The sequence below is a fragment of the Microcaecilia unicolor genome, chromosome 10 (genome assembly GCF_901765095.1).
Source record: "Microcaecilia unicolor chromosome 10, aMicUni1.1, whole genome shotgun sequence".
NCBI lineage: Eukaryota > Metazoa > Chordata > Amphibia > Gymnophiona > Siphonopidae > Microcaecilia > Microcaecilia unicolor.
In genome coordinates this window covers 148,015,353-148,034,825 of record NC_044040.1, presented here as the reverse complement: position 1 = coordinate 148,034,825, position 19,473 = coordinate 148,015,353, and the positions used below count along the sequence as shown (strand labels likewise).

Here is a 19,473-nt window from a genome sequence, read left to right as displayed (position 1 = left end):
CCTTAGTAAAAGGACCCCAGAGTCACCAAATGACACTCCATATCAATTGTACAAATACATGCCACCTGTAACTACCAAATCACATTCTATTCCATCTGTACCGATATATGCAACCAATGGTCACCCAAACACACTCCATTTCAAATGTACCAATGCATGCCACCTGTAACCACCAAATCATACTCCATACCAGTTCTATCAGTGCATGTGACAGCTACCAGATCATATGCTACACCAGTTCTACCAGCACACCAAATTATACTCTGTACCCAGTATTCCAGTAAATGTGACAGCCACAACATCATGCTCCATACCATACGTACATAAGTATTGCCATACTGGGACAGACCAAAGTTCCATCAAGCCCAGTATCCTGTTTCCAAAACAGTGGCCAATCCAGGTCACAAATACCTGGCAAGATTCCAAAAAAGAAAAAAATATTTTATGCTGCTTATCCCAGAAATAAGCAGTGGATTTTCCCGAAGTCCATTTTAATAATACTCTATGGACTTTTCCTTTAGGAAGCTGTCCAAAACTTTTTTAAACCCTGCTAAGCTTACTGCCACACGTTGAGTGAAGATTTATTTTAAATTTACTACTTTGTAGCTTCATTGAATGCCTCCTAGTCCTAGTATTTTTGGAAAAAGTAAACAGGTGTTTCACGTCTACCCTTTCCACTCCACTCTTTATTTTATAGACCTCTATCATATCTCCTCAGCTGTCTTTTCTCCAAGCTGAAGAGCCCAACTGTACCAGTGCATGCTACACAGTCACCAACTGGAACTCTGCACCATATTTAGGGCCCCTTTTACCAAATAGTTGTAAAAGGGGCCCTACAGTGGCATTGGCGCACAGGTTTGCCTGAGGAGGCCACCTTTTATTGCCACCGATAAAAGGCTTTTTTGCTTTAAAGGAAGGAAATGGCTGTGCAGTAAGTTAAAACACTTGCCGCATGGCCATTTCCTGAAGGAGCCCTTACCTCCTCCTATTTAGCTGGTAGGGGCTCCAGCGGAAGTCCTGCAGTAACCAGAATTGGTACACCGTACACGGCAGGACTCAGATCTACCACCGGGCTTCCTGGGAGCCCAGCAGTAGGGCTGAATCGCCGTGCACCAATCTGATGCTATCCCTACCACCCTTTTGTAAAACAACAATGGAAATCTTCTTCTTTAAAAAACCTTATCCAAACACTATCCACCCAAAGCTTAGAAACCAAGCAAACACAAGCACAAAAGGAAAAGAAAGGGGAGAATAAAGGCCAGCTCTGCAAGTTTCAGCTATGTCACCTGTGGTCTGTGGGTTAAGGCCTGATCTTGACGTGAGAGTAAACATAGGCAAAGGGAGTTGTGCATAGGCAGTCGGTGGCCCAACTGTTTGGGGAGGCTAAAGGGGGCGGGATTAGGGGTGGGGCCAGGGGTGGAGTTTACATCCATAATTGTCTGACAACACAGAAAAAAAACAAGTAAAAATAAAATAGCTACAATTAATACCTTTATTTAAATTTAGATATTAGATATGCATCATATGTCAAAGAATAAAGTGGTTGTTCAAAGCATATATTAACCACAAACTGCTACCCTAATAGATCTTCCCCCTTCTGTGCTGAAAGCCAAGATTATCCCTATATCTTTACAGAGATGTACTAAAGTAAGCAATTTACTTTATCTCTGTCCAGTGCATATAGACAAAGCTAGATAGGGTCAATCCAGATAGTAACCTCATCTTGTTAATCAGTTGTAAGCCACATTGAACCGAAATTTGATTTTTGGATACTCGTGGGATACAAGAATGAATAAATAAAAATAAATAAATATTTTCTGCTTTCTGGGTCGCTTATATATGCACAGACAGACAAGGCAAAAAACATCATGACCCATCTGCCATAGCCTGAGAGTTTAGCAAGGACACACAGACACATACATTCACTTTCTCACCCTCATAAGCCGCCTTCTTCTTTGGAAAAGACGCTCAAAAATGAGCCTCCCTAATTTGCTTAGAGCCCGACACAATCTGACTTGACAGCTCTCAGTAGTGTGAGCTGAAGGCGAGCCCAGCCGAGGGTGAGGGGTGACGGGTGAAGAAAGAAGAAGCATGCAGTAAGCACTGCAGACACACAGGACCAGTGCGCCGGTGAGAGCCCGAGCGGGCGGAACTCAACTGCCTGGGGCCTGGGGCTGGGCGGGCTGAATTTGGGATGGCGTGTCCGTGTTGGCTCGGCGTCGCTCCGAAAAAGTTTTGATGAAGATAATCCTGCGGCTGGGCCAAGCAGCGAGCCCCGCGGGCGGAACTGGGGGCTGATGCGGGCGGTGTTTCATGTCGGCATCGTCGTGATCGGTCTGACCGTGACTTGTCAATCATAATTCGATGGTCCTCCGGCTGGGGAGGCTTAGCCTCCCCAAGCCTCTTATACCGGGTGCCTATGGAGTTGTGAAAACTCAGATGTACCAATGGGAGATTCCATCATCATGTTCAAATGACAGAACAGGAAGTGAACCAGGCAGAACAGAGGGAATCAGCAACACAAAGAAGTAACAAAAGCTAGAGCCTGGTTAGCCAAGAGTGGAACAAAGAGGGCGGAGACTCTGATGGAGGAAGCAGTATTTATTTAAAAACCTGACATGGCCCATATTTCGGCAAGGTGCCTGTGTCAAGAGTCATATGGTAGTCTCATGCACTAGATGTTTCCTGTACAGCTCAATGGCAAGCGTATATCAAGTAAGTCAAATCACAGAGTTGCTGGATCAGCCTTGTCCTCACAAAAAAAGCAAAACTAAAGCTTTGGCCCACCACACTCTAGTTTCTGCGACTAGAAAAGAAAGCAAGATATTCATTTTTCACACCTTGTATCCACTGTATATTTATGAATAAAGCATTCCCAGTAATGCATCCAAATACAATATTATAATTTGTTTGATTGGCTACTGAATATCCTTTTGTAATGCCCAGTTAAAAGTACTATTCACAACATAGCACTAATCAATATGCCAAATTAAATAGCAGTTATTTGTGTTTCTGTGTGAAACAGCAGGACATCTGTCATTAACTGATCAGCATGACACTGCTTGGGTGCTCAAGTCTCTCAGCTATTGGCCTCATGCCCTCACATCTAGGAGTCAGGCTTGGATTTGTTGAAGTGGAAGCAAATGAAAAGCAATGCAGAGAGAACAAAACAGACTGTTCTTGTTCCACCTATTCCTCACAGAGCTCTCCAAGCAGCTGTCCAAACAGGTGGAAGAGGCAGAGAGTGGTACCTCTATTATTACAAAGAGAGAGATTAGCACTTCCTCCTTATGCAACTGGTAGACTCATATCACAGTACACACTGGAAGGTGCTAATTTAATCAGCTTTGGTATCATTTGAGAAACACAATTAGGGTTAAATAATTAACAGATAGATCATGCTTCTCTCTCTATGTCAGCATAGTGCCCAGCTTATATTGGACTTGTGCCAGACAAATCAAGTTAAAAAGTGTAACAAAATTTCCCTTTCTGCTTTTTTTTCTTTTTGCAAAATCATGCATGTCTGTTTGGTAGCTGGGTGTGAAGACATATGGTAGGTAAAGTGTGTCTCAAAAGGGTGACGGGCTGTATGAGTAGCATGTATGTGTGTGTCTGGGTATGTTTTCCTTTCTCTATGAGGAGGAGGAGTAGCCTAGTGCTTAGTGCAGTGGACCTTGATTCTTGATTCTGAGGAACTGGGTTCACGTCCCACTTCAGCTCCTTGTGACTCTGGGCAAGGGTTCTCCATTGCCCCAGGTATAAATAAGTACCTGTATATACTATGTAAACTGCTTTGAATGTAGCAGCAAAAACCACTGAAAGGCAGTTGTGTGGGTTCCCTGAGCCCATAAGCCAGGCCCCCTCCCTGCCCATCTTCAAATCATTGCTCAAAGCCCACCTCTTCAATGTCGCCTTCGGCACCTAACCACTACACCTCTACTCAGGAAATCTAGACTGCCCCAACTTGACATTTCGTTCTTTAGATTGTAAGCTCCTTTGAGCAGGGACCGTCCTTCTTTATTAACTTGTACAGCGCTGTATAACCCTAGTAGCGCTCTAGAAATGTTAAGTAGTAGTAGTAGTCTTTGTGCATACAGTATGTGTATAGATGAGACAGACAGATGGAGCCTCACCAATAGGCTAAAAATGGTAGTTAGCTTAAGTCTGCAACTCACAAGCAGCAACATTGTCACTTTCACTCCCTGTAGTTTAGGAGACGTACATAACTAGACCATGCCAGACTAAAACCGTGATGATGGTGGCACTGCTCACAAGTGTCAAAGCTGAGCAAATTTTATTTCACCATTTTGCTGTTTCTGAGTATGTATATTGGTTTTGTTATTTCACTTGGAATAGTTTTAGCTCTGCTAATTCTGACATTTCATGTCAAGACTGAAGCTGGCTGCTGGAAATATTTACTGCCCCAGGGCCTGCCCCTGACTGCCCAGCTCCATTATCTAACTTACTATTTCTGATGTTCCTCTTACAGCTGAGGCGACCCCTTCCAAAGTTAGAGATATGGATCCTGCCCAGCAGCACCTCAAACTCAGAGAGCGACAGAAGTTCTTTGAAGAAGTTTTTCAGCATGATGTGGATTACTATTTTCCAATATCCCATCTACAGTTTGAACATCGGAGACGTGAGTATCATGGTCAGACAGTTAGGGGTAATCTTATAAAGAGCCACCTGGATTTAGGAACAGGCCCAGAAATACTAGTATTATAGTCATTTACAGGCGTATGTGGAGACATATGTGCGCAAGTGACCATTTTCTAGCTATGCCCTATTCTGTAAATACACAGATCATACAGGTAGAATAGTGCCTTAACCATACGCCAGCTCAGAGCTGGCATTAGGATTAAGGCTCCTCTCTTTCTCTTCCCCCCACTCCATCCAAGCCATGCAGCCCAGGCTGTCACTCCACCCCCAATGGATAAGGCCTGCCAACCAACCCCAGGCCCCTGGACACTGACACAAGGTCACAGGGGGCTGGAGGTCAGCTAGCCCCCCTAACCCCCCCTCCAAACACCAAAAAAATGTCCCTGGCAGCCCAGTAGGCAACCCTACCCCCACCCCTGGTGATCTAGCACCCTTGAACCCCCCCCCCCCCGTACCTTGTAATGATGGAGGAGGGATTAGCACTCTCTCCTCCTTCCAGCGCCACCTCCAAAATGGCAGTACCCTGCCTTGCCCAGTGCATCCTGGGATGTGCTGGGCGGGGCTTTCCTACCATATAAGGGAGTTTCTGGTTTCTGGTTTGTCAATGTCCGGGAGCCTGGGGTTGGTTGTCAGCGCCCTTCCTTGCCCAGTGCATCCTGATACTTTCATCACTCATGCACGCTTATAAACTTAGCCCTCCTCCCTCTGTTGCTGTAAAACAGGCTTATGGGAGCATGCAGCATGCAATTGGGACTGCTGTGACATGGGATAATTTGTTGCCTGCATTGGTGGTATAACCACAGGTGGGCCTGGGTGGGCACAGGCCCACCCAAGAGCAGCATACTATTATTGTAGCTGGTGGTGATCCTCAAGTCCCGCCAGCTGAAGATCTCCCTGAAGGTGCCCAGAAACTCCTGTGCACGCCTATGTCCAAACAGATCAACAACAGGAGTTATGGTACCCAGAACATCTAGGTTTCAGAAAAGTGCTTCACTGAAGGGATTAAGGGAGTTACTCCCTTAATCCCCCAATGGTTTATGTCCCGTTTCCCCCCCCCATCCCCCACAGAAGCAAAAACTGGCAAGGGATACCTAATTTGGTGACAGCTTTAGAAAGCATACATGTGTATATTTCTAAAATGACTGTCATAAATATATATGTTGTAGCACATACATATCTATGTGGCCGTGTTAAAAGCCATTGGTATTTTAGGTGTATACATTTTAAAATGGATGTCCTGCTACATGTAACCCACAAATAAATGTCCATTCCTCAATCTGTTTTAGAACAGGCTCTATGGTGGCAGTTCTTGTTCTAAAATATTAACAGAACTTCAGAAGTCCTGACCTGGACTTCTCACTACTACTACTACTAGTACACTTGGAACATGTAAGACAGTCCTTGCTCGACAGAGCTTACAATCTAATCCAGACAGACAAACAGGACAAATAAGGGATAAGGGAATTACTTAAGGTGGGAATGACTTAATAGACATGGGTACTGAACAAGAGAATAGGGGTTAGCAGTTAAAAGCAGCTTCTAAAAGGTGGGCTTTTAGCCTAAATTTGAAGACAGCCAGAGATGGAGCTTAACATACTGACTCAGGAAGTCTTCCAGGAATATGGTGCAGCAATATAAAAGGAACAGAGTCTGGAGTTGGCAGTGGAGGAGAAGGGTACAAATAGGAGAGATTTACCCAATGAACGGAGTTCCCGGGGAGGAGTATAGGAAGAGATAAGTGTGGAAAAGTACTGAGGAGCTGCAGAGTGAATGTACTTGTAAGTCAATAAGAGGAGTTTGAACTGTATGCGGAAATGGATAGGGAGCCAATGAAGTGACTTGACGAGAGGGTTAATATGAGCATAGTGACATTGGTGGAATTTTGAAGGGGAGAGAGATGGCTCAGTGGGAGACCTGTGAGAAGCAAGTTTCAGTAGTCTATGTGAAAGGTGATAAGAGTGTGGATAAGGGTTTTGGTAGTGTGCTCAGAAAGGAAGGGACGAATTTTGGTGATGATATAGAGAAAGAAACGACAGGTTTAGCAGCCTATTGGACATGTGTAGAGAAAGAGAGAAAGGAGTCAAAGATAACCCCAAGGTTATGAACTGATGAAACAGGAAGGATGAGAGTGTTGTCCAGAGAGATAGAGAATGGGGGAAGAGGAGAGGTGGGTTTAGAGAGAAAGATAAGAAGCTCAGTCTTGATTACGTTTAGTTTCAGATGGCAGTGAGATATCCCGGCAGCAATATCAGTTAGGCAGGCTGATACATTGTCCTGGATTCCTGCTGAAATTTCTGATATGGAGAGGTAGATGTAGGAATCATCAGCATAAAGGTGACATTGAAAACCATGGGATGAGATCAGAGCACCAAGGGAAGAAGTATAGATGGATTCCAATTATACATCCTTTCTCTAATCTACCTCAAAATCTTATAAATACATACACAGACCTTTACAGTTCTAAAGTAATATATTTCCTCTTGAATATTATATATAGAGAATTCAAATCATATTATAATTTTATAAGACCCTAGAGACTGTAGTTCCTTACTTCATTTCAATACTTGATATCTCATCAACTCAAAGAAAATCGACAGGCAAATTTTAAGTCTGAGGGGCAGATGCACTAAAGCTAAATGAGCCTTTAATGACTCTCCAACGAGGAAAATTTGATCCGTTGCATGCATCAAAGGGCTTTTACCGAGGAAGCCAGCAGCTAACGAAAACGGAATGGAGATGAGCAATTAGTGTGAAAACCCCATTGAAACGACATGCACTAACCTTTTCCGATTGCCTTTACGCAGGAAAAAGGCAGGAAAACTAACGACAGGTCTGGACCACTCGTTAGGACAGCTCTGTGCCAGGAAAAATCATTAAGAGAAAAAATAAACAAACTTTGAGCCAATCCCAGCGCATTAGCAGAGCTAAAAGCGCTGTGATTGGTCCAAAGGACGTCAGAAAAACATAAATAAATAAAAATAAAAAAAAAGGGTCGGGAGGGGGCAAAGGCGCTCATCAGGAGCGTCCTGTACGGACGGCCTTGCCCCCCCCGCCGCTGCTCCCCACTTTCCGCCGCTCCCCCCACCCCGAAAAAGCAAAATTCGAGCAGCCCCTGCCCCCCGCCCTTCCTCACTACTCTCTCACCTCAGCTCCGCCTCCCGACATCCTCCGTCCTGTGCCCCGCCCCCTTTTGGGGTCGTCGCCGCCATTCCCCTCCTCCATCGGGCCCCCCTCCCTCTTACCGGGCCCGTGCAGCGCCTCTCTCCTCTGTCCGAAGGCGCTGCACGGGCAAGAAGAAAGCCTGATGCCTGCCTTCGCCCAGCTTCGATGGCGCGTCTTTCTCCTGCTGGGCCCGCCCCTGTCTGACGTCGGTTACCTACGTAGGTTACTGACGTCAGACAGGGGCGGGCCCAGCAGGAGAAAGACGCGCCATCGAAGCTGGGCGAAGGCAGGCATCAGGCTTTCTTCTTGCCCGTGCAGCGCCTTCGGACAGAGGAGAGAGGCGCTGCACGGGCCCGGTAAGAGGGAGGGGGGCCCGATGGAGGAGGGGAATGGCGGCGACGACCCCAAAAGGGGGCGGGGCACAGGACGGAGGATGTCGGGAGGCGGAGCTGAGGTGAGAGAGTAGTGAGGAAGGGCGGGGGCAGGGGCTGCTCGAATTTTGCTTTTTCGGGGTGGGGGGGGAGCGGCGGAAAGTGGGGAGCAGGGCTGCTTGAATTTTGCTTTTTCGGGGTGGGGGGAGCGGCGGAAAGTGGGGAGCAGCGGGGGGGGGGGGCAAGGCCGTCCGTACAGGACGCTCCTGATGAGCGCCCTTGCCCCCTCCCGACCCTTTTTTTTTCTTTTTGTTTTGATTTGGGAGCCATGTGCTTGTGATTTGACTGTGTTTTGACTGTTTGTGGCATGCGCAGAGCAGCTAACATAACGCTTGGCTGCTCTGCGCATGATTTGGGGGCCGATTAACGATGTGTATTGTGATTCTTTGATACATTGTACGTTTCTATACCGATCTGAGCATGTGTGACTTTTTTTTTTGGTGCATTCTTCGTTTTTTAAAAATCGTTAGGGCCTTTAACGATTTTGATTTTTTTACGTTTGCTTGATGCATCTACCCCTGAGACAGGCTTTATTATATCTGATTACCAAATACAAGCAACAGATAGGAGAACATGTATTGATAGCCATTGTTCTATGTGGGAAAAAAGCTCACAAATGAGCTCTCCCAGACAAGTAAATACTCAACCAGTTTGTACTCTTCAATTCTCATCTCATGCCAGTGAAATTAAAAAGATATTACAAAAACATTGGCACATCTTCTAATTGAATTCTAGTTTTTCAGAACTACCTTCAATAGCCTTTTCTAGAAGAAACAATTTGAGAACGGCTATGCCCATCTGCATTGCCATCTGCAGCTAAATCACCCACAATATTTCATGCCAGTCTTCTTAAAGGTCACTTTAAGTGCTCAATTGCTCCATATGTAATAATGCTATTCAGTCATAATTCTTTTGTAATTTTGGTGATGGCTAGACTTATGATCTTAACCTGTTATGATCTGCAAACTCTTCCTGTGAAATACTGTAATGCCCATTTGAATTCTAATGCCCTATATTCAGGCATCCATTCTATAAAGGAAAGTCCCGCCCATACGCATCCAAGATTCCTCCTTTACGTATGCCTACTTTTAAATATTCACTATGTAAGTTAGATACGTTATTACTCACTAGAGGATGAAAGAGACTCTAATATCTCAATTCACTATACTCTTTCAAAGTAAATGGCTTGGAGTTCTTATAAATCTCAAACTGCTACAAAAACTTCAAGGGGAAAAAGCCTCAGAACCCTCTCTCCACTTCTGTGGCATAATCAGTGATGGTAAATTCACTTCACAGGCATAAAAAAAAACGTCTGGGAAAATTTTGTTAAAACTCCAGTACTTTCAGCATTTCATGGATCCTGAAAAATGTAGCTTTTAATGTGAAAAAGCAAAACTTAACTTTAAACATATGCAATTCCACTTCCACTTGAAACTTACACAGACTGAGGCCACGGTTTTGCCAGATAGCCGTGTCAAGGTGTAAACAATGCATCAGCATTCTGTTCAGTGCTTTTTTTTGTAGGAAAAAAGGTACCGGTACTCGTTATGGGCGGGGCCACCACCTATGGCTCCACCGCTATGATAGCCACATCCATGTTAGCTAAACCCCTTATACCAACCATGGTGCATATAAATAGGAGAAAAAAATAACTTGAATTTTTTCATTATAAATAATTTCTGTAAGATGTTACAGCTCCAATATACCCAGCGCAAAATAAGATAGCAGATGTAAATTCTCAAATTGGGCATATTCCAAACACTAAAATGAAAATAAAATGATTTTTTCTACCTTTGTTGTCTGGTGACTTTGTTTTTCTGATCATGTCGGTCCCAGTCTCTGATTCTGCTGCTCTAACTCCATTTCCAGGTATTCCTTTCCATTTATTTCTTTACTTTCCTCCTTTCTTCTTCATTTCTTGTTCTACATCCATAGGTAAAAGCTGGGTCCTCCGCAGACTTGACTGGAGGAGGTATAGAGTGGATCCAGTTTTTGCCTATTTTCTCCATCCATGTGCAGTTTTTCTCCTCTTTTCCCTTTCCCACATCTCCGTCAGTATGCATCTCCTTCCTATTCTTCCCTCCCCTCCATCCATATGCATCTCCTGTCCTTCCTCTCTCTTCCCTCTCATCCATCCATGTCCAGCATTTCTCCTTTCTCCTCCCCTCCCCTCCATCCATGTTTATCTCACTTCCTCTCTCTTTCCTCCTCTCCATCCATGTTCAACATTTCAACTGTCTTCCCTCCCCACCATCCATGTGCATCTCCTTCCTCTGTCTTCCCTCTCCTCCATCCAAGTCCAGCATTTCTCCTCTCTCCCTTCCCCTCCATCCGTGTGCATCTCTTTCCTCTGTCTTTCCTTCCCTCCAACATTTCTCTTCCCTGCCCTCCTCTCCATCCATATCCAGCATTTGTCCTCTCTCCCCTCCCCTCCATCCATGTGCATCCATGTGCCCCAATGAAAGGAGAGTTTAATTCTACTTCCATTTAATTTTAATATATTCCATTGTCTTTATAAACACCAGGCTTCCCAAGGCAGATTACAACCAGTTAAGATGACCCCATCAGGAAACAGAATATTCTCACTGACATTTGGCCATCTGAATTGTATAGAAGCACAGTGAAGAAAAATGAGCACAAACTACAGAATTTATAATTGCTGTTTCTACTAGCTACAATAATTTTTGAAGTTGTTTTAGTGATATTCAATTATGTTTTTTTCTCCTTCACCTTATAAGGCACTCCCTATCCAACAAAAACAATGTTAGACTTGTTACAGATGGACCAACAATAAAGAACAACAATGTGGATGCAGCAGCTCACAGGTTTGCTTGCTGTGTTTTGAGTGAACGGTGACGGCTGTGCGGGGGAGTGGAAACAAAGATTAATCAAATGTCTTCCTTACTTACAGTGAACTAGATAGGTTCACTTCCACTCCATTCTCTATTTACCGAAGTCACAGTGGTGAACCAGCGGACGGCGGCAGTAAAGGCAGCAAGCAGGCTGGCTCAACTCTATCCTTCACTTCCCTGCCCTCTCAGCGTCCCGCCCTCACGGAAAGGAAATGACATCAGAGAAAGGCAGGATGCTGAGAGGGCAGAGAAGTGAAGGACAGAGGTGAGCCTGCCTGCTTGCTGCCTTTACTGCCACCGCCCGCCGCTTCACCGCTGTGACTTCGGTAAATAGAATATTTTGCAGGGGGCAGAACAGAATGCCGGCCCTCAGAAAAAAAGGTGCCAGTACACTGTACCGGCACAAAAAAAGCACTGATTCTGTTGCACTCAGATCCTACAGCGTCAATGGTGGCAGTTCGAGATTTATAAGTACTGCAAGCCATTTACTTTGAAAGTGTATAGTGAATTGAGGTGCATGCATATTTACAGAATAGCATTTAGGCAGAATTTTAGGGGTAAATTCTGTAGTTTAATTTCTTTATTAATTTTGTTGTAAACAAAGATTACAAATCTTTGAAAGATACACCAACTTTAAATTAACACTACAACAATGTAGGTCTTTAAGGAAAAAGAACATCAGTACTTGTATTTACGGAAATTAAGTTGGTACTATAGTCCACAATATGGAGAAATCCAAGGCTATTTGCCAAAGGAAGTTGGCTTATTAAATAAGAAATACAAATAATAGTAAATAGAGTAGGTGGTTAACCTTTTATAATAATTCCGGCTAATATCTAATCTATTGGGGTGCATCCTTGTTGTCTTGCAATTCTAAGAATTTACTTAACTGTTCTGGCTCATAGAAAATGTATCTAGTGTTTTTGAAATAAACATTTACAAGGGAACCTCAGTTGGAAGGAAACATTAAGCCGCATGGCTCTTTATTTTAAGTCCAGGAATTTCTTCCTTCGTTGCTGTGTCCAGCGAGATATATCCGGGAAAATCAAAACTTTGGCGCCCAAAAATTCAGGTTGAATATTTTTAAAGTATAAACGAAGCAAGGAGTCTTTATCCTGCAAAAATGCAAAAGTAACAATTGCAGTAGCTCTCATTTTGATTTCCTCATTAGATTGTTCAAGGAAAGCTGTTAAGTCCAATGTTTCTGCTGGAACTTCTTGTTGGATAGGAATTCCTTGTGAAGAATTCTGTTGTACTTTCTTGTCTCCAATATAAAATATTTTCTGTAATGGCGGAAGTGATTCCTCTGGATACTTAAAAATTTCTTTAAGAAATCTGTAAAACATCTCTCTAGGCGAAGTATAATTTATCTGAGGAAAATTTAATATACGGAGATTTAAATTCCTGGATGAATTCTCCAGGTTTTCAATCTTCCTGTATATCATTAGTCGATCCCCGGCTATTTGTGCTTGTTGTTCCTTCACTTTAACTAAGTCCCCTTCTAAAGATTTTTGCTTAGTAGAAACAGTATCTAGGTTTTCTTTCAAACCTATTTTTTCACGGAGAGAGTAGTGGATGCTTGGAATGCCCTCCCGCGGGAGGTGGTGGAAATGAAAACGGTAACAGAATTCAAACACACGTGGGATAAACATAAAGGAATCCTATTCAGAAGGAATGGATCCTAAGGAGCTTAGCCGAGATTGGGTGGCAGAGCCAGCCGGTGGTGGGAGGCGAGGATAGTGCTGGGCAGACTTATACGGTCTGTGCCAGAGCCAGTGGTGGGAGGCGGGGATAGTGCTGGACAGACTTATACGGTCTGTGCCCTGAAGAGGACAGGTACAAATCAAAGTAGGGTATACACAAAAAGTAGCACATATGAGTTTGTCTTGTTGGGCAGACTGGATGGACCATGCAGGTCTTTTTCTGCCGTCATTTTTTACTATGTTTTATTTGCTTCACATTATTCAATGAGACAGCAATAAATGTGGTACTTATCTTATGCAGTACTTCAACAGCAGCCCATATAGAGTCCAAAGTTATTTCTGGAGGCTTCACCAAAGGTTGTAGAGCCATGGCGGAGAGTAAGGCTTCCTCCCCAGTGTCAGCTGTCCGGGTCCCCTCTGTTGATGATTCTTCTCCAGCCATGGTAGGCGAGCGTTTCCCTTCCACCAACTGACCTGCTGATGCCACTTCCTTCAACGGAGTCTGCCGCCCCTTCGAGTCGCTCTCTCCTGCGCTTGGTACTCCGGCTCCGTCTGGGTGTGGCGGCGGAGAGGTAGCCAGTCCCAGTGGGCTAAGTGAGAAATCGCTCTCCAGACCGGGGCTCTTCCCCGCCTCGGTCAGGGATTCGACCGATGGTGTGGAAACCAAAAACACGGAAATGGAAGTCTGTCACGCAGAGGAGGGTTCCAGCCTAGGTAGGGGAGGTCCATGCTCACAGCAGGAAAAAAGTAAGTTTACATTTATTCTGAGGAGGAGCGTTCCACTCCTGCGTCCTACTCGATCTCCATCTTGGATTTACCCCAGGGGTAAATTCTGTAAATGGTACTAATGGGTACCAAAACCCTGGGTGTTAAATGGCAGAGTTGCACACCAAATCTATTATGAAATGTTAACATAAGTCTGCAATTAGGCACCAAACTTTAGACGCAACTGCTTATGTTTTGTCTATAGCTGGTGTAAATGCTGATGACGAAAATCAGCAGTTGAGCACGAAAATGCAACTATTCTATAAAGTGTGTGCAGGAATAGTCGGAATGCTCCTAACATACATACATACCCATGCTCCTCTCACATAATGCCCCCTTTGCAGTTGTAGCTATCCCCTGGGTTCTATATAGTGTGCCTAGAGATCAGTGCCAAAATCCAAGCATATTCCGTAACAATGCTCATAACTTAATTGGCTTAACAAGTAAATCAGCATTGATAACAGCACTTAAAACAAGCAATAAAGAGCACTAATTGGCAATAATTTGAATTTGTGCACACAGCTCGCTAAGCGTATTTTATAACGCATTGTGCCTACCTTCTAATGCGTGCAGCTAAAAAGGGGCATGGTTATGGGCGGGAAAACGGCGCTTCATGTGCGTTCCAAAATTTACACACGTAGTTATATAATATGTACCAGTGCAAATAAATCTGTGCCAGCATTTACACCATGTTTTCGTCGGTGTAAATGGAAGCATGCAGTTTTAGGAGCTGAGATATCAACTAAGTATATTCTATATACCACGCCAAAATCTAGACACCACTTATAGAATACTCTTAAGTGAAAATGTTTTCCGCGTGGATTTTTTAGGCTCCATATATTGAATTCTAAATATAGTGCTAAAAAAGCGCTATTCTGTAAGCCACTCTTAAAGTTAGGCATGGTTTATGGAATAACACTTACACCCAGGACTTGCGCACCTAACCTTAGCTGCGGCCATTTGCACCAACTGAAACGTGATGCAAATGTACATGCCTAACTTAGGTGCATATCCCCGTTATTCTATAACAATGTGCATAAATGCTAGAATGCCCCTGTTGCAGCCATGACCCTCCCATTTCCGTGCCCTTTTTTTCACTTGTGTGTAAAATTTAGTCACAGTTGCTGTGCCTAAATTTACACATGTAAGTTCCAATTAAATCTAATTAATTAATAATTAATCGGGCAAGTGCAATTTTTGGCGACATTTGTTTATGTTTATTTTACACTTGATGAATCGCTTTTTTTAGCAAATAAATCAAAGGGATGTACAAAAATAGTTAAAAACATGAAAAAAAGAAAGAACACCAAAAATAAACAGGAAAGGAACCAATCACACCAAAGAACAATTCAAACATAACTACTGCACACTCTTTGGACACCACTGCTCTATGATTACAGAAATGCTCTAAATTTTAGAAAAAAAAAGGGTTTTAAAGCTACTTTAAAATTCTTCAACAGAGGCTCAGCCCTTATGAACAAAGGAAGGCTGTTCCAAAGGAATGGAGCCATGAAATAAAAGGCGCTTTTTCTTCTAACTTCATAATAAGCCTGTCTAGGGTTTGGTAAGATGAACCTATGATCATTGAGGAAGCGTAGACTATGGACCAGAATGTAGGGATGGTCAGTGATGCCAAATAATCAGGTAAACCTCTATGAATCACTTCATGAGCCAAAGTAAGAATCTTGAATTAGATCTTCAAATGTATGGGCAGCCAGTGTAATTTCAACAGAAGAGGAGTAACATGGTCTGAGCGCCTTGCGTGCCTTGATTTTAGCTAGCCATCAAATTATCCCAACTGACTCTGTACAACGCATCTTGTTCCCATCATATATCTGCTCTTGATCCGTCAGCTATATGGTAAGCCTTATTGTAGAAACTATTTAGCATCATATATATATTAGTTGAATGCTCTAATGCATGCTTATTAGGTGTATCATTAGTATTATGCCAACATTGTATTATATTTCAGGTATTTGAATTCCAGTGCTATTAAATGTTTATATTTTTAATACTGTTTCACGGTAGTTCTATTATTAGGTTTCAATTTACTGCTTTCAAGTTTACCTCATTTATTGTATTTATGTTTATTTTTGGTTGTTTTACAATTGTTATGCTTAAACTGTACCTGCTGTACACTGCCTTGGGTGAATCTCTTCATAAAGGCGGTTAATAAATCCCAACAAATAAGTAAATAACAGGCAAGCTGCTGCATTTTGAAGGGTCTGAAGACGTTTTATTGCAATAGTCAGAAGACCGGCGTAAACCATATTGCAGTAATCCAACTGAGAACAGACAAAAGCATGGAACAGTGTATGTAATGCTTTATATTCAAAAATGCTCCTCATTGATTTTATTCTCCAAAAAGCATAAATGCCCTGCTTTAGTACTGCTGAAATCTGATTCAAGAATGTCAATTTGGAGTCTATGAAAACCGCTAGATATTTAAAGCAATCAACAGGATGTATGAGACCACCAAATAACACATGTATGAAAGAAGGAACTGACTTTTATAGAATTAGGGGGTATAGAACTTAGGCACTCATGCCCCAATGCTCAAAAGCACACGTAGGCACTAGAGGCCATTAGCACTAGACTAGTGCCAGCATTTGCCAGCGCCCAATGATCAGAGCTGATAAGTGCGTGAAACAATGAGCTTGACAGTCCTGACTGCTAATTGCATGCAAATGTATGCAAAAGAGGGTCTCCTGCATTTCTCCCATGTTCAGCAGGCAGCATGCCAAACAAGGGTGCTGCTCCTGCAGCAAACCCTACACCAGCTCAGAGCTGGCATAAGGGTTTGCCAAGCAGTGGAGGAATGGGAGAGACTAGCCAACACAGCCCTGATGGTCCAGTGGACACCAGACCCCCATACATGTAAGGGCCTGAAGGCCCAATGGACCCCCCCCCCAAACCCTTCACCCCCTCAAAACATACCCCCCCCCCCCCACTGACCCACCCTGCCAAACACAAGAGGGCCTGGAAATCCAGTGGACCCCCAGATCCAAGCATATATTCCCCCTGAAAATACCCTGGTGGTCCAGTGGGACCCTTGACAGGCCAGACATGGCCCCCCGAAGGGTAGCAGTGGTCTAGCTTTGTGGTGAGGTCTCCCCAACCCAACCACCTCCCCTCATACCTTAAAGTTGAAGGAGGGACTAGCACTCCCTCCCTCCCTTGCGGGTGCCACCTCAAAATGCTGGCACCTCATCCTGCCCAGTGCTTCCTAGGATGTGCTAGGCGGGGCTTAACTACTATATAAGGGAGAAACGTGCTCGCTATTTTTACCAAGGTGGAAATTACAAGCGGCTCTTTATGGGGACTTTTCTGCATCAACCCCTCAGTCCTCAATCTCCCTCTTTTTACGAGTCTACCTACAACTTTCCATCTTTTTCCCTCATCCCAGCTCTCCTAGTCCCAATCTCTCTCTCTCTCTCTCTCTCTCTCTCTCTCTCTCTCTCTCTCTCTCTCTCTCTCTCTGCTTCTCAATTTTCTTATTCCACAGTCTTTCACTAACTGTCCCCTCTCTCCTCCCCCTACATCCAGCATCTTCACTCTCCCCACCTCCTTTTCCAGCTTCCCCCTTTCTCCTTTTCCAGCTTCCCCCTTTCTCCCTTCCCCAACTCTGTATCTCCTTATGTCCAGCATCTCTTCTATCTTCCTATTCCCCATCGCCAGCATTTTCTCTGTTTGTCTCTCTTGCTCCCCTCTCACATGTCCAGTATTGCTTCTGTTTGTCTCCCTAGTTCCCCCATGTCTAGCATTCCCTCTCTATCTCCCTCTCCCCAATGTCCTATATCTAATCCATCTCCCTCATTCCCTCCATGTTCAGTATCTCTTTTCTGTCTCTCCCCATCAATCTAACAACTCCCCCTATCTGGCAGCAGTCTTCCTTGCCGTCCCCCAGTCTGACATTAACCTTCTCCCTCCCAGCAAACTGAGGCTGATCACAGTGCATCACCCCAGTCCCAGACTTGCAGCAGCTGCAATAACAGATAGGAAGCAAAGGGCCTTGAGCTGCGCCTGCTCACAAGACTTAGCCACGTCCAGACTTCCTGTTTTTGTGGAGGCAGATGCAGCTCAGCTTCTGTGCAGATGCAGATGCAAGAACTTGTGCTCCCTATTATTGTGGCTTCTGCAATTCCTGGACCAAGATGATGCACTGCAATTGGATTTGGAGGGGAAGGTTGAAGACAGCAGTGGGAGGAGACAGAGGTTGGTCAGAAGGCAGCTTAATTTGGCAAGTCGCCATTATGGCTAGGAAGGTTTAGCCTCCCCCTGCCTCATACGTGGGCACATATGAATGTACTGAAGATAATCATTTTGATGAAAAAAAACTGATCTTGGATTAGATCTTCAAAACTGCAGTTGATGATGCTAAGTGATTGAATTGAGGAATACACATTTATAGTACATCTCCATTGATTGAAATCCATAATGCTTACATAAATTGGTTGTCCAGGTAATGAATCATTTTTATTACTCAGAATTATCAGTGTGTAATGTCTAAACACTAATCATTTTATTTTATTTATTAGGATTTATTTACCACTTTTTGAAGGAATTCACTCAAAGCAGCCTACAGTAAGAATACATCAAACATGAGCAATAGACATTAACAGCTGTAAAAATATTCAAATAACAATACAAAATATGGCATAGTATACTACTTACAATGTCAACACAATATATAATAGAACATTGTAATTGATAGTGTAGGGTATAAGCAAAGATGGAAGATAAAATTATGAACTCTATGAATAAATTGATTCCTGTTTAACATAAGAGGGTAATAATCAGATCCCCAAAGCTAGCTTGCAATCGGTGCAGGGTTTCCTTTTGAAATTGCAGGCCAGCATCGAAAATTGCTGCAGTCTCAGTGCATAAATTTGCACTTGCTTCGATACAGGTGCACTGGACCCATGCATGCATTCTCTCCCCCATCCTAACCCCATCCACTTTTTACTGCACCTAAAATTGCATGTGGAGTGTCTAGCATAAGTGCTTAACCTCGACTAAAAGGGGTGGCAGCAATAGTCAAATGCCCTATTTCCATGGGTAAAAAACACTGTTTTGCAAGAGGAAGTGGCTTCCAATATTGCCGTTCTTATGTTGATGTGTGCCATTGAACCCCCAACAGCCCATCAAAGGTTGTGATGAATGAGAGTTGCATGTATTATAGTGTTTATTGGTTTCCCAGTTCCTGGATTTGTGCTGTCATATGATGAAATGTAAAGCTTGTAACTGAAGAGTGGAAATATAATAACTGTTCTTTCCTTGCTCTGTTCCCAGCTCCTTTGGGCAGTATCTCCTCCATGGAGGTGAATGTGGACATGCTAGAACAGATAGATGCCTTTGACTTTAATGAACAGGACACTATGGATGTGTTCCTCGGTACGGAGCCAGAGGAGACCAGCATTAATTGCCACCTCCCAGGTTAGTGCAACTTATTAATGAAAGCTTTGATTAGCACTTCTCCTGCATCCTGCTTCAACCCACCTCCGTATGCACACACCAGTGAAACCAATGCCTAGGAACATCCTTCAGTAAAGGGCAGTAATTCCTAAACTGCCAATGGAAGGTGACAAATTATTTCCCTTCACTCATATACTGCATAAATGTAGTTTGGCAGAGAATCCAGTAGTGCACCAGATGAAAATTATAGTTCCAAAATGTTGTTGCATTACTTATCCAAAATACCCAAGATGGCCATGTTTCATCAGGGTTGTAACAGTTCCACAATAGTAGAAACGCCAAATGCTGGTGATTCAGCCCCTATTCCCAAGAATAGGGACTGCATAGATATCTCTCAGTTTAGCAGTTTGTGGAATAACAGATGGGTGATGTTCTTCAAATGTGATACTAGAAGAGGCTCTCTGAATAGAGATTAATGTAGCCTAA

General features: G+C 43.6%; 1 protein-coding gene across 1 annotated transcript in view; it reads left to right on the top strand.

The window, feature by feature from the left end:
• Positions 1-19,473, top strand: part of LOC115479205 (dysbindin domain-containing protein 2-like) — a 73,113-nt gene that overhangs the window by 50,420 nt on the left and 3,220 nt on the right. Inside the window, exons 2-3 of the mRNA XM_030217028.1 lie at positions 4,490-4,639; positions 18,865-19,008. Coding sequence (XP_030072888.1) covers positions 4,490-4,639; positions 18,865-19,008 — 294 coding nt within the window. The remainder of the gene's footprint in view (positions 1-4,489; positions 4,640-18,864; positions 19,009-19,473) is intronic.